Source organism: Carcharhinus amblyrhynchos, chromosome 4, assembly GCF_965287045.1.
Source record: "Carcharhinus amblyrhynchos chromosome 4, sCarAmb.v2.hapA, whole genome shotgun sequence".
In the NCBI taxonomy this organism is placed as follows: domain Eukaryota; kingdom Metazoa; phylum Chordata; class Chondrichthyes; order Carcharhiniformes; family Carcharhinidae; genus Carcharhinus; species Carcharhinus amblyrhynchos.
In genome coordinates, this window is record NC_137327.1 from 72,966,188 (window position 1) to 72,990,591 (window position 24,404).

The window sequence follows — 24,404 nt, forward strand, 5'->3', positions numbered from 1 at the left end:
GCCATGGAATAATAGAGTCTCTACAGTGCAGAAAGAGGCCATTTAGCCCATTGAGCCTGCACTGACAACATTCCCACCCAGGCCCTATCCCCTTGTTACCCCACATATTTACCCTGCTAATCTCCCCAACACTAAGAGGCAATTGAGCATGGCCAATCAACCTAACCTCCACATCTTTGAACTGTGGGAAGAAAGTGGAGCATCCGGAGGAAACCCATGTAGACGTGGAGAGAATGTGCAAACTCTGAAATGGCCCAGCAAGCCCCACAGTGCAAGAGTAGTTCGAGGTGGTCAACAATTGCTGGCCTTGTTGGCAACCCCTTCATCCCATGAAAGAATAAATAAAGAATAAATTTAAAAATTAAAATTTTTATTGCTGTTATTTCAATACGGATTCTGTGAAAATGTTGTTCCAGTTAGCGGTTTTCACTTGGATTAAACTGACTCTCTCACTTGAGCAGCAAGCACAAGTTAAATTGCTCTACCAATGGGATTGTGGAGCTGAACAAAGCAATTTGAAACTTAGCTGCGGTAGCGCAACCAAATTTTAACACGAGTCAAAACTTGCATTCTGCAGAGGTGGAGTGCAAGTCTAAGCTCACGTTGTGACAGTTAAAGTGTGGCGGTTAAAGACTGGCAGTTGAGCTCTGACAGTTGACCCTTGGGAATTGAAGAGTATGGAGGTCTTTGTTGTTTTCCTTTGTATATCGTCTGCTATGAATAAATAATTCCATTAAGTTCACCTGCCAAGTAATTGTAGAACCTCACAATTATTACAATAATAATAGATTTAATGGAGCATTTAAACAGGACCGAGGGGCAAAAGGAGAGGTTGACGGAGAGAAATCTGTTGCTTGGAGATGAGACATCTGAGGGACCGCTTATTGTGTGGTGAAGGATATGTAAGAGACTCATTGGAGAAGTGCAGAGATCTGTAAAGGTTGCAGAGCTAGAAGAGGTTTTAGAGACAGAGAGGGACAAGGATTTGAACATAAATTAAGAATTTTGAATTCAGAGCAATGCTAGGCAGAAACTAGTCTAGGTCAGTGAGCACGGGCAGTGGCTGAACAGGACTTTGTAAAACTTAGGATACAAGCAGCAGAATTTTGGACGAACTGAAATCTGCAGATGATGGAAGATGGAGGAGTGGCATTGAAGGAGGTTGGTGTGGTTCACTGTGCCAAAACTTGCAGGTCTGTCAAGAAAAGTAAGGAAGGTTAGTTTACTACAGTCACTGCATTGGATTTCATCTGTGGCTTTGAGGATCATTTTGACACTGACAGGATGGAAACCTGATTTGAATGATTCGAAAGTGGAATTGGAGGAAAGATAAAATCAGATTTTGGAGGTGGCAATATGTGCAAGAACTCTGAAAAGGGACTAGAGGTTAGCAGTGATCTGATCATTTGCAGCGACAGATGTCAAAGGTGGTGTTTTCTTTTAAGTGGAATATAATGATGACAGAGTTACAAAGGAGAGGCAAAGTGCCAGAGATGATACCATTAGCAGCATTAGATAGTGGAGTAAGACCTACGCATCGTCTTTACCTGAGGGGTCGAGAAGTATGTGACATGCCACATCCTCATGAATAACTTCAAGTACGCTTGGAGAAGTTGGTGACATGTAAAGCAGCTGGGACTTCATATTTACACCCTAGTTCCAAATTTTAACCTGGTTTTCAACAGTTTAGATTCTGAAGTACACAAGGTTGTCAAGATGGTCTCATAACACCACAAGACACCATAAAGCTTCAAGCTGATTTAAGAAGCACCAAATCTGATCCCATTTAGGAATTAATGTTGACATTCCCTAATGAGCTCTATTTATTTGGGCAACAGTAAATATCTGTATTGTGTTATGAATTGACTATCATGCTGATATTTCCAGAGGAGAAATGTTTTATTCGGGAAGGGTTTCTTGTTTGTATTTTGTTCATTTCCTTCCAAGTAATGTGGAGATGTCTGCTGGCAAAGTAACCCTGAGAACAATGGAGACATAATTCCGGAAGGCAGAAGTAAAAGCGAAGAGAAGGGGTGTCATATAAGGGAGCTGGGGGTCTGCCATTTTTGGCCACCTGTATGTTCGAAGAAACTGTTGGAATACATTAGTGGAGGATGAAATTCAGTCAGAAAATATATTTGGTTTTTGAATTGAATACCAAACTTGCGTGAATCAAGCAGAGGTTTGCTGTTTGTTATAGCCGTGGCACTGACTTAGCAGATAAAACACATCTTGAGCCGTAGGGATATGTGCTGAAATTGTCCTAAAATTTTTTCAATTCTTCTAAATCCCTTTGCTTCCCAAAAAAAGTGAAATCTGGTTAATTTGATTATTTTTTGAACTGAGTGCAGTAAGCCTTTATTATGCCCTGCCTGTCTGACCCAAGATCATTCCTTGAAAATCAAAACCATTTCAAGTATTCCCTTGGGTGGGATGTAGTATGATTACATTTCAATATTAAACAATTACTGTTTTGCTACAGTTGTAACCCTGTGTGTGGAGCAGACTTTACCTCTTTAGGGTTTCCCCCAAATATCACGGAAGAATAAATTCACCGGTTCTGCTCTCCTGGCAGAGAGCCACACTCAGAAGGAATGCAAATCGGAGTGTTGGTAATAGAATTGTTATTTGTTCCTGGATTTATTGCTATCTCTTGTCTCTCTGGGAAGCCCTCTTCTTGAACCCTTGCAGCTCTCATCGTGATTCCACCATGCTGATTGATACAGTATTACAGGAGTTTGCCCCAGCAATGATAATGAACCGGTGACATGTGCCCAAGTCCAGGTGCTGAGTGATTTGAATAATTTTCCCATGATTTTGCTGCTCCTGTCCTTTGGGATGGTAGAAGCTGTAGAGCTTGGAAAGGGTTGTTGAATAAGCTTATCTGGTGTCAATTTGCAGTGAGGCTATGAAATAGTATCTCCATATGTTTAGTTCATTTTTATGCCATGTTGCATTGAGAGGCAACATCATGACTCAAATCGCCATTAGTGATTATCTTCACAAATGAACATAAATTAATTTTTGGGCAATTATTTTTAGCTTTCTACTGTCTTCCCTGCAGTGTACCATATAAAATTTCATACTGCAAGTGCTGGAAGGAATGGCAGTCATTTTTATATATATATTGAAACACACGCTCAGTTAAGTTTGAGCAAAACATTAACTTGATTTTTTCTTTACAAATACTTACTAATCTCTGTTCTTTCAGTATTTTGTGTAGTTTATTAGCATTTTATTGTGTTGTTCATTTTCAGTGCATATTGTAATTTTGTTCTTTCTGATAGCACACTACATGATTAATCAATTATATATCAGAAAGCAAAATGTCAAGGATGCTGTATATCTGAAGTGAAAGCAAGTCTATCATATCTGCATGTAATGTCTTCGAGAGCCTGCAGTAGAAAAGGCGATGGTGGATCTTTTTGGATGGTTCTTCGAGTAGTCTGTCAGATTCATTTGATGCTTGGCTGGTGGTGCTAAGTGTCCACCATGTCTGATCCTTCATGTGCATCTGGAATCTTGGTGTTTGCTGCGTGCTGTCCTTGAGGCAACACGGTAGGGAAGACAGTGTCACCCACCTCCTTTTAAAATGTGCCTTTGCACAGCTAATCTGGACAAAGATGCAGTAATTTTTGCTAAGGTTCTTCTCAAGCAGCTCTGTGATGCAGTACTCTGTTATACGAGCTATTCCCGGGGATACATATCAAGGCAAACATCAATTGTAGCTAGATGATCATCAACTCGGTGAAAGGTGCTCTTTGGTCTACCCAAAAATTGCTGTTCTTCCAGCGGAAAGAGTTGTTGCAAACCGATGTGTTCCGAATTCCAGATCTGTATGCAGAATGGCGCACTTTGCTTGGAAAACTGGCCCCAGTGGGGAAAACGATGCCAATAAAGGTCCACCTATTATGTTACAGCAAGGAGTGTGGGGCGGCACGGTAGCACAGTGGTTAGCACTGCTGCTTCACAGCTCCAGGGACCTGTGTTTGATTCCCGGCTTGGGTCACTGTGTGGAGTTTGCAATTTTTCTTGTGTCTGCGTGGATTTCCTCCCACAGTCCAAAGATGTGTGGGTTACATTGATTGGCCGTGCTAAAATTGCTCCTTAGTTCCTGAGATGCGTAGGTTAGAGGGATTAGCGGGTAAATATGTCGGGATATGAGAGTAGGGCCTGGGTGGGATTGTGGTCGCTGGGCCAAATGGCCTGTTTCTGCAATGTATGGTTTCTATTGTTCTATGGAATCGGAAACTATATAACCTTTCAGACAGTTTCTTTGTCATGAGATAAAGCTTGTAAATATCCCATATCCCATATGCAACTGCAATAGTATTGGGGCACCACAGAGTGCCACATGCTGCATGGAAAGAATACAAAATTTCAGTAATGCCCAACGTGAACTTTTACGAAATGACATTTCAAAATCTGGAAGTATCTTAGACCAGCACACATGGATGGCATGGTCAGTGTTCATTCTGGTTCAATACTTTTTTTATTGTTGTAGTTACTGAACAAAATACCTGCTTTTTTTGTATCTAGATTGTACTAAATGGTATTTTTAAAGCTGGAAAAAGCAGCACTAAATCTATTGGTGTATTTACACCCATTGTCCTGACCCCTTTCCTTTGCAGCCTCGCATCCTCACCTGCATTCCTGCAATTGTTTTTTCCTCAAAGTATTTTTTACCCAGTTCACTTTTGAACTTTCCTCTTTAATCTTTTTCTACCACCTTAGCAGCAATTATGAAGCTATCTGTCACCCAGTTGGAAAACTGAGTGTATCCCACAGTCTAAAGATGTACAGACTAGGTGGATTGGCCAGTCAAAATTGTCCCAGGGTCCCAAAATGTGTAGGATAGGGGGATTATTTGGGTAAATGCACAGAGTTGTGGGGATAAAGTGGTGTTCCTGGGTAAGATGATCTGTTGGAGAGTTGGTACAGAGATGATGGGCCAAATAGCTTCCTACTGCACTGTAGGAATTTTTTTTCAATGTTTCGATAAACTCCAGATTCCTAAATGTATACATTCAACAGGACTACTCAAGCAGCTCCTGTACCATTTCCTGCCAGCACTTCTAACAGGTTTGGAACAACCTTGTCATGTCTCAGTTTCCACGTTTAGGTAAATGATTAGCATTTTTCTGGTATACTAATTGTGTGGGTAGTTTTTGCCATATCCCCTTACATATTCCAATCCATTTATAGCAAATCCAGTCACAAACCTATTCTACACACAGGACTCATTTTCTCTCACACTGGGCTTCCAGCCACCTTTACTTTTCTGACAGTTTTTAGGTTTTGTGTTTGCCAAGCTTGCATCTTGAGAGGAATCGATTCTGTAGGCTCTTCACGCCACCTGCTTTCCTCCCCCCAAGGCTTCCTGCTGTCTAAATAGTTCCCATCCAAGTGTTAGAAAGGACTACAAGCTCTGGGTTTCAATATTCACAGTTCCCTTCCCCTCTCCCAAAACAAATCAGTAATTTAAACAGTCTACTTGGCTCATGCTATATAAAAGTATTGGGAAAGAATAGTAATAAATCAAATGTCATGCAGTATTAAAATAATAAAATATTTAATTTTATTGTGAAACTTGGTAAACGATTTGCTGATTTATGGGGGGGGGGGGGGTAAGCATTCAGGAGGGTCATCTGCCTTGTATGAGCTGCTGATCAGCAGTTGTTAAAAGCTGAGCTGGTGCGGGGAGAAGCTGCAGTGTTAATGAATTCCTTCACACGTTAGGTCTGAGACCTCACAGTACCCTCTCACTGAAATTTATCACAGAATTGTTTCAGCACAGAAGGAGGCCATTCTGCTCATCATGTCGGCACCAGCTCTCCAAATGATTGAATGCTTCAGTTGAATCTGCCTCTACTACCCTCAGGCAGTGCATTCCAGACTCAACCACTAGCTGTGTGAAAAAAAAGGTTTTCCTCATGTCATTTTTGCTTCTTTAGCCAATTATTTTAAATCTGTGCCGCCTTGTTCGCAATCCTTTCATGAGTGGGAACAATTTCTCCCAATCTATTCTATCCTGACTCATAATTTGAAACACTTCTATCAAATTTCCTCTCAGCCTCCTCCAAGGAAAACAGTGCCAACTTTAAACCGGGCTGCAGACTCCAATCTACCTTGCTCAACAATAGGTTATAATCAGAGATTCACATCTGAGTATGAGCTGGAATAGCTTATTAATGAACCACTTAGCACAACACAAAAGAGAAGAGGTTTTAGACTGAGACAAATAATCTTTTTTTAGGCATGTAACCTCTTGCTCTTCGGAATCTCTAGACTCCCTTGCTCTTCTTCAAGAGAATTAACTTTGGCATAAAATATTGCGGTGCAGCAACAACTTTTCAGTTTTTATGCTGTTGAGGGATAGGGTTATGTAGCCTGGTAGTTAGCTAGCAATCCAGAAGTCATGAATTCAAATCCCAGAATTGCAAGTTCTTCAATTAAATTGAATAAAGTTTGCAATTTATGGGCCAGTACCAGCCAGATAGAGTGGTTTTACTCCAGCTCAGTCACTGATATCTTTCAGGGAAGAGAACCTTCCAACTCTATCCAGTCTGCCTGAAATGTAATGACAGCATTAGTCTATGGTTGTCTTTTGATGTTCTCCTTGGGATGGCTATTTAATCTTGCCTTTCCATGTTTTAAAGCAAATAATGAAAGAAGTCATCATCGGTTGATGCGGGTGTCGTAATCTCATACAAGAAAAGATGGGATAGCTGTAGAATTGTAGAATCTGATTTACAAGGCAAAGTCAGCCTCATTTGTAATTTTTACTTAAAGCTTAAACCAAGCACAATATTTCTCTAAGTTTCAATGGGAAGTTTCAAGATCAAAACCTAAGTTTTAGTAAATGGTCATAACCTGCAATTTGATTATTTTAAAACTATACTTATGTAATAAAAAAAAGGACCAGTATGGTGACCCAAATTGATTTCATTGTGGTTTTGGAACTGGAGTGCACAAATCCTTTGGAGATGGGAGTACAAGTCAAGTATCCTTCATCTGTAATCCTTGGGGCAAACTGCATTTTGGTATTCAGGTATTTTCAGTTTTCGGATCTAAACGTATGTAATAGGCCGAGGTGTACTTTCATTATAATAACTCATGCTAGCTATAGACTACAAATGTTAGATTGATCCTCCATTTCCCAACTCTCACCCTACTTCTTACCTGCAAACACTTACTATACCTGTAATGTAATGTTACATTGTTTTATTTACATACAAATTAACTGCATAGCCATTCAAAAAAGACATTTGGCTTTTAAATGTAGGTGGTTCTTGAATGTAATTAGTTTTCAGGTATACAGATATGGATATTTGAATTGCGAGGTGAAAAAGAGATTGAAGTTCACCTGGTTCCCCTTAGTTTTCCTCCCAAATTTTATATCAGTTTTCATATGCATGCATTTCTGTTTTGCAAGTAAAATTCTGATTTCAAGTAGTTCTTTTAAAGTCTACATTGACTTATTTAGGGATGGGGTTGTAATTTATATTCCTGTCTATGGAACTTCAATGGGAGTAGGTATCACAAATTTTCTGGCCACAATTGTGGGAGGCTTGTACCTGAATTCCCAATAATTACCCTTTGAGAGCTGGAGTGCCACTGCAGCAATGTGAATCATGAAATTATGCCTTATGTGATAAGTTTGCTATAGTGAAAACTGCTCATCAATTCAGTTGACAGTGCTACTTTCACACATACTTGTTTTGTCTTTACTTTGTGGAAGGTACATTAGCAGAAATGTACTTTTTATGGATCCTTATAAAACTGTGCCTATTATAGCCTCGGGAAATGTAACACGTTGTCATGATTTTGCTATGTGAATTGAATTTACAAACAGCTTGGTGCAAAGTGGAAGGTAATAGCATAATTGAACTTTAACAAATTTGTATAGATTAGAGTGCAGTAACCCTCCCTCAATTTTAATCACTTTAGATATATTAGTTGACAGATATTCAATGCATAGTTTTCATTGTAACAGTATCTCTATTAGAACCAGCCCTGCGTTAATTGCCGTGATCTCATCTCGAAAGATCAGATCTACAGCTGGGACTTGTAGAATTGCAACATCAGAGTCCATCCAGCCCATTAGGCACAAGGTCCATGCCCTGGTCCTGCTCTTTGCCCAAAGTTTTCCTCCTTTAGATAGAGATCCAATTCCTTTTTAGAAGTTACTATTGCCTTTGCTTCCACCATCCTTTCAGGTGATACATTCCAAAACATTACAGCTCATTTCCTCAAAAGACAATCAACCCCTGGCACTTTTTGCTAATTATTTTAAAGTTCTGTCCTCTGCTTGTCAATTCTCCTTGCTCTCTCAAAAGCAACATAAATTTTGAGCACCTTTATTCAATCTCCCCTTAACCTCTGCTCTGAGTAGAATAATGCCACACTTCTCTAGTCTCTCCAGATAATTGAAGCCCATTTTATTAATGAAGCCACATTTCCCAAGTGTCATCATGAGGGATTTTTCTTTGATTTTGGAATATTTAGTTCAGTTTCCCCGTGCTGCTGATTTTAAACTGGCATCACCTCAATGAAATACGCACAATCAAAATTGCACAGAATAGCCACTGTAATGATGCACCATTACAGTTGTAATCTATGTCAGGGGCTTTTAGGCTGTCAGTTTGGGCAAGAAAAAGCTATTGCAGAAATGTCCTTGCTGTTTTCCATATCTGATGGAGTGCATTTACACCACATTAAGTGCCCATGCCAAATGGTTTCAGTTGTGCACCATTAAACTTGTGCACTGTAAATCTCCTGTTAAGGTCTGAACTGACTTTGATGTCAGGATTTAAAGCACACTTACACTATAGCTGCAGTGTTTGTGTAGACCGAGTGCAGTCATCACCAATAACAGAATTATTGTGTAAATGCACTTCAAGTGCAAGACTGTGGACAGTTTAACTTTGTAATGATTCGCTAAGACTGTAACATAATTGTGTGTCTTGTGTTTGTCTGGATGAGAAAAACATTTCTCTTGGGACAAGTTGCAGATTAAAATGTGCCTGTTATTTGCAGTTTTCATTTCACTGCAGATAAGGAAGTGTAGTGTTTCAAATTAGTTGCTTATGATCTAATGTTAATAAAGATATTCTGACTATTTAAAGATGAAACAACCGTGAAGGTTTTGAAACACTGGCATAGAATATTCTGAAGTAGGTTGCAGTCCCTTTCAAAGGGATGCAAACAGCAATCATTTTTCTTTAAAGGAAAGAGGCTGGTCAAATATTAATATATTGCTCTCCAGGCTCTTGCTTATGAAACGGCGTGCCCTGAATGTTATTAGAGATTCTTATCTATTGCCAGCACCTGGGATCACTAGCAGAAGAACGGAGTCCCAGGTGGCCACCTGCTTGACCAACTGCTCTGACACAACTTCAAGTGGTTGATGAGGTATTTGAGAGCCGTTGAATTGGATCGTTAACAGCGCTGCTGAGTGTGACTGCTGGAACATACTGCAAACGAATCCCGGTTCCCCGCAGAAGATACAGAATTTGAGAGTCATGCAGTACAGCACGTTGTAAAATACTCGGGTGTTTGAGTGTGGTGCTTAGCAAGGAGTATGGGGGAAATAAAAGCACACTGACAGCAGACAGTAGACGGGCATCCAGGAAATTGCATCATTTCTGATTTTTTGACATCTTGGACTCTGCATTATGGCTGTGATGGACTGTTAGAATGGGAAAGGGTTTTTATCATTATAGCATTGAAGCTATATTTGGATGGAGCTTTTACAGGAGAAAATCAGGCTGCTGAATTTGTTTCCTGATGTCTATTAGCAGTGGCCCAGGGCTATGCTGAAATTTATATCCCATTTGTATTGTTGCAGCCCAAAAGAAGAATTTACAGAGGATGACAAGTGTATTTTGAGTAGGTATGTTGATGACTCAGATAAATCACATGATCCTTTTGTGTTTTTTCCCTCTACAGTGCTGTTCAAATCTTACTGAAATGAAGGGTGTTAACTGTGAATAATTTACTGCTTCATTGCAGAGCTCCGTACAGGTAGCATTGCTCTTGCAGTCCTTATCTTATTCTAGCAGTGTGCTGGTAAACAAAGCCCTAATGTGCTGCTGCTGCTGCTGAGAATCAGTCTGCATGTTGTAGCCGGAGCTTCTCTTGAATAAGGTGGCACTATTGTTGAGTTAGCACGATAGAAACCACATCTTGTGCTTTAGGGGAGACAAAGGATTTGGGAAAAGAGAATGTCTTTCAGCTCTATTTCATGAAATACAGCAATGGAAAGCATTAGCTTAAGAGCAGTGCCAGAATTATTCACGTGTTCCAAGCAGCAGTCACTGTGAACAGTCTTATCTGGTATGGAGCTCATAGCTGGAAGTCTATTTTGGAAATGCTTGTCGCTGGTATGATAGTACCTTTATAACAACATGCCATTGAAATGGAAAACCAGCAACCCCACTAACTGGAAATTCCCAGTTTCTGTGCTTAAGCCGTCTAGGACAACAACACTGACTCCAGCATACATGTAAGTTTACAGATGCCAGTTTGCTAAACCGCTGTGATTTTTGCATGTTAATGCTCTGGTAATGTATAATATTCATTAATGTGCTTTCTAGCATTAATTACTGAACTGATGTTTCAGGACTGGCAGCTAAAATGTATTATTAGATTGTATGTACTGCATGCACTTCAATACTTTTTGTTAGGATTTATAGTGCCGTTTACCATTTAAGGTTAAGGCTGAGTGCACTAAATGGCTGCATTTGATTCGTGCTGCATTGTGCAGTATCTGACACTTGATCATTTATAGCAATGATGCCTCAGTCTTATTGTTATCAGCCTCAGTCCCTGCACTAATTTTTTTTTACCTTTTTTTACTTTACCACTGTATGCCACCAGGTGTCCTGGTTGAATTGTTCAATCCTTTTTTTAATCCTTGCTCATCTTCTGACACGTTGTACAGTACTGCTTTGGCACGTGTGCGCCCAAGAATAAGAGTTAGATCACCCAAGTGAGTTTTCATTAAGCACTTTTCAATTTGAAGAATATTCCCTGTTATAAAGGTGGTTGGTTACGCAGCTTTTAAAAAATCAAATTAGAAATTTAAAAAAAATTAGTTACATTTTTAAGGGTAAAGGTCTCATGGGTCATGACTGAGTATCAGGTAATGCTTTGTCATGCCCTGGCTCAGCTTCCTTTTCTGGCTTTTAATGTGAAGCTCTGCTTGCTGAATTTAGATTAGGTATTATGTTTGAACCTTAATTTAGATAGTGAGGCCAACTTCCCAAATATTAGTTGTCTATAAGTTTTGTGCTTTGATACGGTTAGGTGCAGGTCAGGTTGTGTTAACTTAAACTGGATAATTGACGGCAACAAATCGCCCTTATTAGCTTCTTCAATGTTTGAGAAAATGTATTTGACCTCTGTGCAAGATTTTTGTAATTAGGATTTTGCCCAATATATTTATTCCCTAATCTTATTTTTCTCTAGTAATTTATGCATGAATATTGATTCAGATATGTCTGTGTTCCTACGTAGGATTTTGTAAGCTGGGTTTAACTTCTTGGACAGTTTAGGGCTACTTTGATTTTTAATATTGTAGGCGTTTTTGAATGTACTTAGAATTTTGGGATTTAACTGACCTTGCCTGGCCAAAACAAATTGCCACCTGTGTAGATTTTGTTAAGACCCTGCAAGACAAAAATCAAAGGCGATAAAATATTATATGACTCGTGTTTTTCTCTGTCCTGCCAGCTGTCATGACAGTGCAGCTCTGTGCAACTTGGTTTGTGTCTATGACACCACTTCCATGCCTCTTTCTTCAGCGATCCAATCAGGACCCACAGATTTATGGAAAGAAAAAAAGAATTGTGTTGAGTGCCAGAAAAATCAACACAGCAATTATTGGCTACTCAGGTCACATTGACAGGAATGTGTAGAACCTGATTTGCCTGTGATGAGTGCAGTTTTCAGAAAACAAGGCATTAGAATTGATAGATGAGAGAACAAGCAAGAAACCAGGAGATATTATTTCAAGGGTTAATATACACTTATCATTGCCAAAAATGAAGCTGAAATCCTAAGTTTTGTGCCATGAAAAAACACTAAGAGATCTATTCGAAACTAACACAATGTGTGTTTGGAGACAGTACAACTTTATCTACATTTTTATTAAATAAAATTCAAAAGACACTGCTAACGTATAGGTGATGCATGTCATGAATTGTAACTAACATTTATTTTTAATGAGTTTCTGCACGGTTAGGACATTATGTGGTATCCACACCATGTTCTCCCCCTCAGCTTAATTATCCAGATGTTCCCAAAGCATGAATGGTTATATTATTAAATCTCCAAATTACTCATTCATGCCAGAATTCATATTTGATGACTGTTTACTCTTAAGAAGCTATCAGAAAGAGAAGGACCAGAGCAAAATTGTTCAGGTGGGTTATTCCTACATCTCCACCACCATATTTTATATGGGGTGTACATGTTGAAAACCATTGGCAAGAGTAACTTAGTTTTGAATGGAAGACAGCTTCAGCTTGCCCCTGCCCAGTGATCTTTGTCTTCCTGCTTCTGTGTTGCCATTTTCTTCTTCGCGTCCTACTAATAGTAACCAGGGTTGCTGTAAAGTTGGGCCATATCTGATCAGTATTTCATTGCTGCTAATGGGACATGGTGTTTAAGTTGGCTAGTGCTTTTCCTACAATATGACAGTAATTATACTTCCAAAGCGCTTAATTAGTTGCAAATGCTTTGGGAAATTCTGAGACTATTAAGTGCTGAGGCAGATAGAGAGTCATGTATAGATTAGCTGATTGAAGGACAAAACAGACTGGAGGGACCAAATGGCCGACTCCAGTTTTTAAAATTTGCGACGGTGCTCTGACAGCTCCTACCTGTTTTGCCTTGTCTCATTTTTTGGTATTGTTGGTGGCCATTGTGGAATGGATGAGGAATCCCAAAGGCATACCAGAAGCATTGCAGTCTAGATGGTTTGAGCAAGGAATTCAAGAACCATGCAGCAAATAGGAAAAAGTAAACAGCAAGATGCTGTTTAAGATGTGATCTTGCTTCTGGTACCTTTTATGTGTATTTATGCAATGGTACATGAAAAGGAAAAATTGCATTTACATAGTGCCTTTCATGACCACTGGATTTCTCAAATTGCTTTGATTTACTTTTGAAGCATCATTCATGTTGTAATGAAAGAAACACTACAGCCAAGTCTCACAACACAAACTCTTACAAACAGCAATCCGCTTCTGTGATGCTGGTTGAGGGATGAATATTAGCCAGGACACCAAGGTAATTCCCCTGCTGTACCATGGGCCTTTTGTGCCCACCTGAGAAGGTAAAGTGGGCCTTGGTTTGATGTCCCCTCTGAAAGGCAGCACCTTCAACAATGCAGCACATGCTCAGTTCTACACTGAAACATCAGCATTGATTTCTGTGCAGAAGTAGGACTTAAACAAGAACCTTGTGACTTGGAAGAGAATGCTGCCAACTAAACTTGACTGACACTATGCAGAAGATGCTGAAGTCTGAGTCGAATTGCCTCAACTGTTTTAGTTTTATTGAAAAGTTCATTGTACTGTACATGTTGGAATCCTAAACTAAATAGATTATAAAAGTGAGCTTAATGTGGGCTGTTCCCCAGGAGTAGATTTACCAGGCTTCCAAATGAAGGACTTGGGTTTAAGAATTTGAAAGCCAGTGGGCAGTTTGTGTTTGCCAAGTTGTGCAGAAATTCATGATCAAGTGTGCACACTTTATTCCCAACTGAAGGATAACAGCATTGGAGGCAGAGAGAATACCAAATAAAGAGGGACTTTTAAGCAAAATTGTGTAAAGAATTACTTTCAAAGTAGGAAATATTCTAATTGGAATGGACTCAAATCATGCTCCTAAATGTGCAATATAGCTTCAGTTGAAATTGTTTGCTCTGCAGTAATCTTCTGGGGCCTAACATCTGCATCTGGTTTATGTTATGCGAGTTGAGAAGACTAGGTTGCTTCAAAGTCCTTTAATCAAATGGCGATAATCTGACTGAGCTATTTGTGTTTATCTTCTGGGAATGCAGTTTTAACTACACATTGATGCTTGCTGTCTTAGCCAATGAGACTAGTGGAATTCATTAACCTACCTGATGATCATATAATTATTTCACTGGCATTTTGTTCATTTCTGCATTTCATACAAAATCTCTTTTTCAATAAATTCTTTTGCCTTGCCTCTGATCCATCTCTGATCCCATACGGTAACTAAACTTCCAGTTATGTAGCACCTTTAACACAGGAAAAAGTCCTAGGTAATTCATAAGACCATTATTATCCAGAAATGTAAGCTGAGTCAAACAAGGAGATATCCTGATGAGTGATCCAGAAAAGATGAGTTTTAAGGATGGGTTTAAAGGAGAGAGAGTGATATGAGATAGGAGACAGAGTAGGAGTGAATGCAAGATTCTCCAATTGATAGGATATGGGAAGGAAGGGAGGAGAACCCTTGGCTTATTTTTCTCACACTTGGAAAAACCTCTTGGCCTGCAAGTCTCATTGCCACATTGTGGAGTGTATTTATCTATTAAAAGCCAAAGAGATGGCAGTGCAAACCTTTAACTAGCTGTTTTGTACATTAGGGCTTTAATCATCCAAGTTTCAAATATCTGTTTCTCTGTCATTTGCTGGGACAAAATCTTAACAGACAGATTACTTGGTTACTGCGATCCCTTGTTTTCTCTTGCAATAACTCAGAGTTCAAGAATTCAGTTTGCTCTCTTACATCTTTAGGTCTGTACACTATGGTCAATACGGTACCAAGCTAATATTTATGAATTGTCAGTCATCCACCATTATCTGTTGGAGAAGCAAACCTGCAGTTGAGGTTCCACTATTTTTCTGTATTTTTTTTTACTGGTGGTGGAGTGACTTTGTGGTGTTAATATCAAGACTTCCAATATGTAGAAAAGACACCTGTAAGGAAAGAATGATGGATAAGTAGCAGAACAAAGTATAGCTGTACAAGCCAATCATTCTTGAGTGCAATGTTGCTCAGATACAAGTATAAAACTTGTCATGTTATGCAAAGAAAAGTTACTGTAATGAGATTTTTATTTTTTTCTGTATATTGGCAATCTGCACCGTAACTTGTGTCTGTATGAGCAAGATGTTACAAAGGGGCATGGACTAAATAAGTGGGCATCGCAGATGGCATTCAATGTGGACATGTGTGAAATGCGATCTTTGTTTCAATACTGGTGAACTAGGAGAATTAGAGGATTTAAATGCCCACATAAACAAATCAATTAAGTGACAGTAGGCATATACAGAAAATATGCAAAAGGTGAACACAATATTAGTCTTTATCTCAAGAGAGTTGGAATACAAATGTGAGGAAGTGATGTTCGTTGTACAAAACTTAGTCAGACCTGGTCTCGCATTCCGCATTTACCAGAAAGGTATGGTTGCCTTGAATGGGTTGTAGGACAGATTTAAAAGATTGATGGATTTTAAAGGATTGAGTTACTGGGGCAGGTTCGCTCAATTTGGTTTGTATTCTGTTCAGTTTATTGTGAAATAATCAAGATCTTTAAAGTGAGAAATAACTTGATAGCTTCTCGGTATCTGCTTCATTTCCTCCAGTGGGTACATCCAGAACAAGGTGACATTATTTCAAAATTATAGCAAAGCCATTTAGGAATGGAACAAGGAAGCGCCTCTACACACAGAGAAATTTGGGACTTGGATCAATTCAAATTTTCAAGACAGAGATGAAGAACAGAGTTTTCTTGTGTGAAGGTATCAAAAAATCTAGATCAAAAGCAGGTAATTGAATTTGAGACAGAGATCAGCCATGATTTAATTGAATGCTGGTTGAAACCAAGAGACTGAATTTCCTCCTGCTCCAAAGTAAGAGATGTGACAACATATCACCTATTTGAATCATTCATTTAAAGTACAGTCTCCTTGATGTATTACAACACAACCTTTAGGTCTGTATTCTCTATCTTTTTTTAATGTTCCTTAACCTTACTAATGAATTTGCTAAAGTAGCGTAGAATTTACTACCGAGTATCTATTCAATCAATGCTAAAAACAATAACAAATAGATGTTATTTTTAAAATTTGAGTGATTTGGAATAATGTCAAATTACAATAAGGCCTGAAGAAATCATCTTTGTTTCATCATCTCTGTTGTATTATAAAGCTCATCAGATACTTTATGCACAGTGACAATTTGCTTGCCAAAATTGCTGTACTTGCATGTGCTACCTGTTTGGGTATAATCAATGCTGACATCCAGTGCAGTCTGTGATGCCTTCTTTAGAGGAGACATTAAACCAAGGCCCTGTCTGCTTACTCAAATGGATCTAAAATATCCCAAGATGCTCTTTCAAAGAAGAGTTGTTCCCGGTGTCCAGGCCAATGTTACTTTCTCAATGAGTTACACAGAAAACAGATTATTATCACATTGCTGTTGGTGGGAGTTTGCTGTGTGCAAATTAGCTGCTGCATTTCCCACATTAAAACAGTGATTACATTTTGAAATGAATTTCATTGGCTGTAAAGCTCTTTGCGACATCCAGAGGTTGTAAAAAGCACTATTTAACTTCAAATCTTTCTTTTCTCTTGTAATTGATCTATTAATGTTTTTGACTTGATAGTGCAGTAATTTAGTTACAGAGCCATATATTTGTTTCATAAGGTTTTTGATTAGTGACAAGTCCTCAGAGTTTCCGTGTTTGTGGCTTCCAACATCCAATAAAGATTGGTCATACCTTGATTTCCAAATTATCAATTTCATTTGCAATTGCTTTATCTTCATTCATTAAGAAAGTAGTGCTTTCCCCATCTGTTTTCGATGTGTCACAGTCCCTTGCAGCATTATTTTTTAATTTTCAGTGTAATTTAAAACCTAATTTTCTGTTTGTCACAGCTGTAATTTTTTTAATCCTTCTACTCTTTCATCATTAGAACTACATACTTAATCCAATCAAAACATGCCCCCCCCCCCCCCCGCCCCCGGCAAACATTGTTGTTATTTTTTCCAGGTAATTGATTATGTTTCTGGCTCCTTCTTCAAATTTCTGTTATTATTTTAACCTCCAGTTCTATAATGTTTTGAGTGTTTTTGCATTATTTGTGAGGAATGATTTACAGCATATTTTGCAACTTTGCTTGATGTAAAAATGTAATCAGATGAAATTATTTAGGATACTGAAATGAATGTAATAAGCATTGAGATTGATTACAATGGCGTAAGTTTGCACATGACCCTAACTTTACAGAATTTGCTGTGGATGCTCGCACACATACAGTGGAGGGTCTTCTGAATGTCCCTACCTCGGAATTTTCTCAACCAGCTGATTTGAGATTGTCTAAACATGGCGAGTTACAATATTTAGCGAAAACAATGAACTACTCTTTCTTCCTCACTCCGTACTGTTTTCAATAACGCTTGATTAATGTGCTTTACAAAACAATATCTGCAGCAATAATTTGCATTTAGATAACACCTTTGATGGGGGAAAAAAAGTTACAGCATGTTTCACAGTGATGTAATCAGACTAAAATGAACATCAAGCCAAAAAAGATCATCTTAGGAGGGAAGACTTTCATAAGCATGTCAAAAAGGTGGGATTTATGGAGCATGTTAACCGAGTAGAAATGGAGAGACAGGCGGTGTATGACTTCAATCACCCATGTTCCGGTTGTCTGTATACCTGATTCTGCATGGAGATTTTTTTTTAGCAATTGAAACCATGTTAGGAGAACAGTAACAATTATGGATGTTCGCCAGTATTGTAAGGGACACAAACTCTGTTATGATCAGAGAAAACATTTTTGCACTGAGCTCAAGCCACTGACAGTGAATTTTCCTCATGGGTATATCAACCTTGAACCATTTAGTCACCTCGCTACTGAGGATCTTCATTTAATCTTCTAAAGGTGACCTATGACGCTGGAGTATTTTTAACTTTTGTGTGGAAAGTCCAGATGTTTCCTGTGAGGACCGCTGGGAGTCCAGGCTGCCAGTGCACAGATGAACAGCCATTTATGTTTTAAAAACAATGCCATGTCTAGGGCAAGTTTTACTGGTCAAGTTCAGTGGCCTGCCTGTAGGATGGAGGATAAATGATGTTCAAGTTACCCACTACACTTATTTTCTTGAGGGAACTTTTCATCATACCACTTCATTTAGCTATGTGTAAAGCTAAAACAAATACATACACTTGTCAGATTCTCTGTCGAAAGATCCTTGTTTCCAGGTCTTTCAAAGTAGTGTTGCCACATAGTTTGTTGGGGTGACCTATCTCGCTGTCCCATTTTCTTGATGCTGATATCAGGCATGGCAGTCTGGTACAGTATCACATTGAGATAACAAAATGACAAGCAGCATAGTATATCAACACATCAGCATGTATTCTGGACACGGTAGAGACTGAGATGTGGGTGAGTAGACGATTGTTTATAGTCATTTCAAGTAAGTTGAGTATTTTGATAGCAGGAATTAAAAAGCAGGATGAAGATAAAAATAGTTTGAAAGTTAATTTGGGCAATATTAGCGAACAGAATATTTACTAAATTCATCTCTGTTATAATGAAGTAGACGAATTTCATATGTATAAATTTATTTGTGCATTAACATTGGCATCAGTAGTTTATGTTTCTCTTTTAAAATAGTAAGTGCTTCTGCCAGGTATCTATAATGGTAGCTGAGTCAGTCTATCTCAGTGAGACAAGCAAACTTGACCCCTTACCATTTGCCTCAGGAAATGCCTTTCTCAGAGAAAAGCAAAACAAAATGGCAGCTCTTCTGATTTTTCACTTGGTAGTATACTCTCCACTGTTGGGGGGATAGGAGTGAGGTCAAACAAGGAAAGTATTTGATATTTTCTAAAAAGACCTTCAGAGCAAAGCTCTCAGCCATTGCCACAAGTGTAACCAAATCATACAAAGCCATTTCGAGGAAGAAAGAGTTTGCAAGAGGAAAATGGGGACATCCCAAGTTGGTGATAAGAAAGAGGCAAGAGGATAAAGGGAGACGTTATGGAAGCAAACAAGATTAAGTTGAGACCTTCGGGGAGGGGGGTGGTGGTGAGTGATACTGGAAGAACACAATTTATTTCCTATAATCTAAACTAGGAGCTGTAGGGAATCATCGAAAAGAAGATACTTTATTTTATAAAGAGCATTACCACATTCTTAGGACATTCCAAAATATATTGTATAGAGTAACTTACTCTGTCAGTGAACATAACAGCCATCTCACTTCAACTATTAAGCCACCTTTTAAAGTAGAAAAGTGTTGGGTGATCTGTGACTTCCAATTCATCTCCAGCAGGATTTCCTGCAATTTTGAATGGATAATTACATTTTGACAACATCTTGAACTCGATGCGGTCACTATCGAGTGTTGTAATCCTATAAATACAATGTCCACTTCACTGTTGTTGTAGAGTTGCTTTCATGTACTTCATGTCAGTATGCATGGTGCACATTGTTTGAGAAGTGAAGTGGCAGCTTGCACATTTATAAAATGTGTACACTCAATCTTGGAACCATAATTGTTTTCCATTTGTAACCTGCAACTAGTTCCAACCTGTTGAGGTTGACTATTCGCAAGCTTGGATGGCTGGAGCAGTACTGACCATGCATTAAGCAAAGCAGTGCCTTGAACTGTCTGTGTAACAATCCCAATTCTTTTATTACTTCTGTGGATATTGATAACCAAAGATAAAATGTTGAGGAGCCCCTCTGATGGCCCAAATTTTGCCCAAACCCAGTATTCAGTTGTTGTCTAACCAGCAGATATCAGAGAAACCACCTTGAATGATTTGCTTCAATTACTGCTGAGATTTGCAAGATCTTCTCTCAGACTTGACCCGACATTGTTCACTCTGGGGCACTGCAGTTATGGCAAAGTTTGAATTACTTTTTATTCTGCATTCTGTTGGACCTATTCCAAAGTTCAGGGCATTGATCTTAGAGTGCCCTTGTCTGACATTAATGGGGCGCTGATGTCCTCAAAATGTGACCTATAGCCTCGCCACTCATTTACCACTGATGGTATAAGATATTTGGGTACCTAAAGCATCTGCTTGCTTCTGGTGTTCAGCTCCTTTTAATTATGAAATCACAGTCCTCTGAGTGGATGCTGAATGCCGAGTTAGACAGGAACTGGTTGGAAAATGCACACAAGGTGATAAAGAACAGATTAGTCTTGCTGAAGTAGGTTTTCGATCATTTTATGATCACCAGTAAAGAAGTGAAGAAGAGCAGGGATGTGGGTTGAGGAAAGTGGGTCAGCAGTGTGCCAGAAAAGCAGAGGGGAGGGGCAGGTATGTCAAGGGGTAGGAGAGTTGCAAAGGAGCAGTGGGGAGGGGCCGGAGTGTCGCAAGGAAGGGAGAGGGAGAGCAAACCTGTCCCAAAGGAGTGTAAAAGGGGGTCAGTGGAGAGGAGAACTGGAGGAGCTCCAAGCAATATTCCTTCTCGGAGGCACAGAAAAATGCGTGCTGCTGCTGTTGGGGATCAGCTTTCCAATCCCGATCATGAGCCTGACCTTGTCAGTTGCTTTGCTGGTGGCAGCTCCATCTGATTTTTCAGGTTTCAATCTGGTGAGCTGTGTTGGAATGCATCCAGAAGCTCGCCTGGTGAACACACATGGAATCAGAGCCTCTTTACCAGAATGGACAGCCAATCAAAAATCAAAGTCTACCCCAGCCCTTGGAGTGGATTCAAATCTTTCTTATCTCATCTGGAGGTACGCGTTTCTTTTAAGAACATAAAAAAAAGAGCAGGAGTAGGCCATCTAGCCCTTCAAGCCTGCCCCGCCATTCAGTAAGACCATGGCTGATCTGAGGTGGATCAGTTCCACTTACCCGCCTGCTCTCCATAACCCTTAATTCCCTTATCAATCAGAAATCAATCTACCTGTGACTTAAATGTATTCAACGAGGCAGCCTCCACCACTACAATGGGCAGAGAATTCCAGAGATTCACCACTCTTTGAGAGAAGTTCCTCCTCAACTCTGTTCTAAACTGCGCCGCCGCCACCACCGCCGCCACCCCCCCCCTCGTTCTAGTTTCCTTTCTAAGTGGAAAGAATCTGTCTACCTCCACCCTATCTAGCCCCTTCATTATCTTGTAAGTCTCTATAAGATCCCCCCTCAGCCTTCTAAACTCCAACGAGTACAGGCCCAATCTACTCAATCTCTCCTTGTAAGCTAACCCCCTTATCTCTGGTATCAGCCTGGTGAATCTGCTCTGTACTCCCTCCAAGGCCAATATATCCTTTCGCATATAAGGGGACCAAAATTGCACACACTACTCCGGTTGCGGCCTCACCAGTGCCTTGTACAGTTGCAGCAAGACCTCCCTGCTTTTATATTCTATCCCCCTCACTATAAAGGCCAACATTCAATTTGCTGCCTCGATCACCTGTTGCACCTGCAGACTGAGTTTTTGCAATTCGTGCACAAGGACCCCCAGGTCCCTCTGCGCAGTAGCATGCTGCAATTTTTCACCATTTAAATAATATTCCATCCTACTATTATTTTTTCCAAAGTGGATAACCTCACATTTGTCAACGTTATACTCCATCTGCAGATCTTCACCCACTCACTCAGCCTATCCAAATCTGTCTGCAGACTTTCCGCGTCCTCCATGCAATTTGCTTTCCCACTCATCTTTGTGTCATCAGCAAACTTTGTTACCCTACACTCGGTCCCCTCCTCCAGATCGTCTATGTATATGGTAAACAGTTGAGGCCCCAGCGCCTATCCCTGTGGCACGCCACTAGTCACCAACTGCCGACCAGAAAAACGCCCATTTATTCCAACTCTCTGCTTGTTAGATAGTCAATCCACGCTAACACTTTACCCCCAACTCCATGTTACCTAACCTTCTGCAGCAACCTTTAGTGAGGCACCTTATCGAATGCCTTCTGGAAATCTAAAAACACCACATCCACCGGTACAGCACTAGTCACATCTTCTTAAAAATTCAGTAAATTCGTCAAACGTGACTTCCCCTTCATGAATCCATGTTGCGTCTGCTTGATTGAACCGTTCTTTTCTAGGTGTCCTGCTATTTCTTCTTTAATGATGGATTCTAGCATTTTCTCAACTACGGACGTTAAGCTAACCGGCCTGTAGTTACCCGTCTTTTGTCTGCTACCTTTTTTAAACAGCGGCGTAACAGTAGCTGTTTTCCAATCTGCCAGCACTTCCCCAGAGTCCAGCGAATTTTGATAAATAACTACTAACACATCTGCTATTACTTCTGCCATTTCTTTCAGTATCCTGGGATGCATTCCATCAGGTCCCGGGGACTTGTCTACCAAGTACTACCTCTTTAGTCACAGTAATTGTATTAAGGACATCATCTCCTACCAACCCTCTATCTTTAATATTCGATAAGCTATTTGTGTCCTCCACCGTGAAGACCGACACAAAAAACTTAAAGTTTCAGCCATTTCCTCATTTCCCACCACTAAATCCCCCTTCTCGTCCTCCAAGGGTCCAACATTCATTCTAGCCACTCTCTTCCTCTTTATATTGTCTTATTGGTTTCAGCAAATTCGGATTTGTAAGCAATGTGTAATTCTCACTGCGTTGACTTAAGTTCGAGTTTCTGCTTCTGGTGTTGACAGAAGTGGTATTGTATTGTGAACAAAGGAAAATATTGAAGTCCCACCAACTTCACAATTATAGCCTTACAGATAGATGCAGTTATTAAAAAAAAAATCAGCTGTTGCTGATTTTATTTCCGAATAAGTTAAGGAGTATGAACATTTAAAAGTAGAGATAAATCCTAGGAAATGCATCCTGTATTTTCTCGCTTCACCGTTGGCAATCTTGGTTATCATGAGCCACAGCACTGGAATCCCTTCCTTGAATCACTTCACCTCTTTATCTCTCCCTTTTTAAGATGCTCCCTATAACTTTGACCAAACTTTTGGTCACCTGTTTGAATATCTTTGTGTGGCTCAGTGTCAAATGTTGTCTGATTGCACTTGTGTGAAGCAGCTGAGGATGTTGTACAATGTTGATTGTGCCATTGAACCCCCATGTTGGATTAAAAACAGAATCTGATAAATCTAATTATTAAGGTACCAAGCTTAAGAATTGTCAGTTAACCTGAAATTGCTGTGCAAGGAAAATTGAATTTAACTAATCAGTCACTGTTGAGTAGTAACCAAATTAGTAATTAGCATGTAAAACTTTCACTGTACACTGCAAATTTATTAATATCCTGCATGGAAAAGTATTGTGTATATCATTATCTGAACTTTGGAACAACCTCTTTGCATGCTGTCCATGGCAGAGGCCCTTTTCTACGTTTTGCTACTACTGCTTGAAGATATGAAACAGGAACATAAGTAGACCATTTGATCCTCCATTCGTGGCTGGCTCCTTTTTTTATCTGTTTCCTAACAAGTCTTTCTCTCAAACCTATGGATGAAACTAGTTGTGTTTATAGGGATTTAAGTGTCCTTGTACATAAATCACAAAAAGCAAGCATGCATGCACAGCAGGTAATAGGGAAGGCAAATGTTGACCTTTATTTAGAAGGGAATGGTGTCTAAAAACAGGCAAGTCTTGCTAAAACTATATAATACACTAGACCAGACCTGGAATACTGTTTTGGTCCCCTACTTTAAGGAATGATATACAGGCTTTGAAGACAATCCAGAGAAGGGTCACTAGGTTGATCCTGTGCATGAAGGGATCTTTTTTGTGAGGAGAAGTTGAATACTTTGGATCTGTACTCGTTGGGATTTGGAAGAATAAGAGATGACCTTATTGAGATATAGGATTCTCAGAAGCTTGATAGGGTAGATACTGAGAGGTTGTTTCCCCTTGTGGGAAAGCTTAAGACCAGAGAGCATAATCTCAGTGTAAGGGGTCACCCATTTAAAACAGATGAGGAATTTCTTCTCTGAGGGTACTGAATCTGTGGAATTCTTTGCCATAAAGAGCTATAGAGGCTGGGCCATCATGTTCAAAGCTGAGATAAACAGATTTTAATCAAATAAGGGGATTGGGGTTTATGGGGATAAGGCAAGAACCAGATTATCGCAACTGGTCAGTCATGATCTCATTGAAAGGCGGAGCAGTTTCGATGGGCTGAGTGGCTGCCTTTTGCTTCTGCGTCTTATAGTTTTTCAGAGTGACTAGTGTAAGGAAATTTGTACTCAGTATGTAAGCATGTTTGTACTCAGAGAATTTGTACTGAATAATTGTACCTAAACTGGGTATGAAGTATGGAATCACGGATAGTATTAGAGTGTCTTCCTGAAATAGATTTAGGATGGGACTAGTAGGTTACTTCACATAATCAAGTATAGCTGATGAAATCAGTGCATGCAACCCGATGAAGTAAACAGCAGTCACTTGGGGAGACAATGGGTAC

General features: G+C 39.6%; 1 protein-coding gene across 3 annotated transcripts in view; it reads left to right on the top strand.

Annotated features, from left to right (window-relative positions):
- klhl13 (kelch-like family member 13) overlaps positions 1 to 24,404 on the top strand; it is a 245,933-nt gene that overhangs the window by 138,753 nt on the left and 82,776 nt on the right. Inside the window, exon 1 of one of the 3 annotated variants that reach the window (XM_080187350.1) lies at positions 10,207 to 10,507. The exons of the other annotated variants lie outside the window; for them this stretch is intronic. Coding sequence (XP_080043476.1) covers positions 10,410 to 10,507 — 98 coding nt within the window. The 5' untranslated portion in view covers positions 10,207 to 10,409. Of the gene's footprint in view, positions 1 to 10,206; positions 10,508 to 24,404 lie in introns of those variants that run through there. 3 annotated transcript variants of the gene reach the window in all.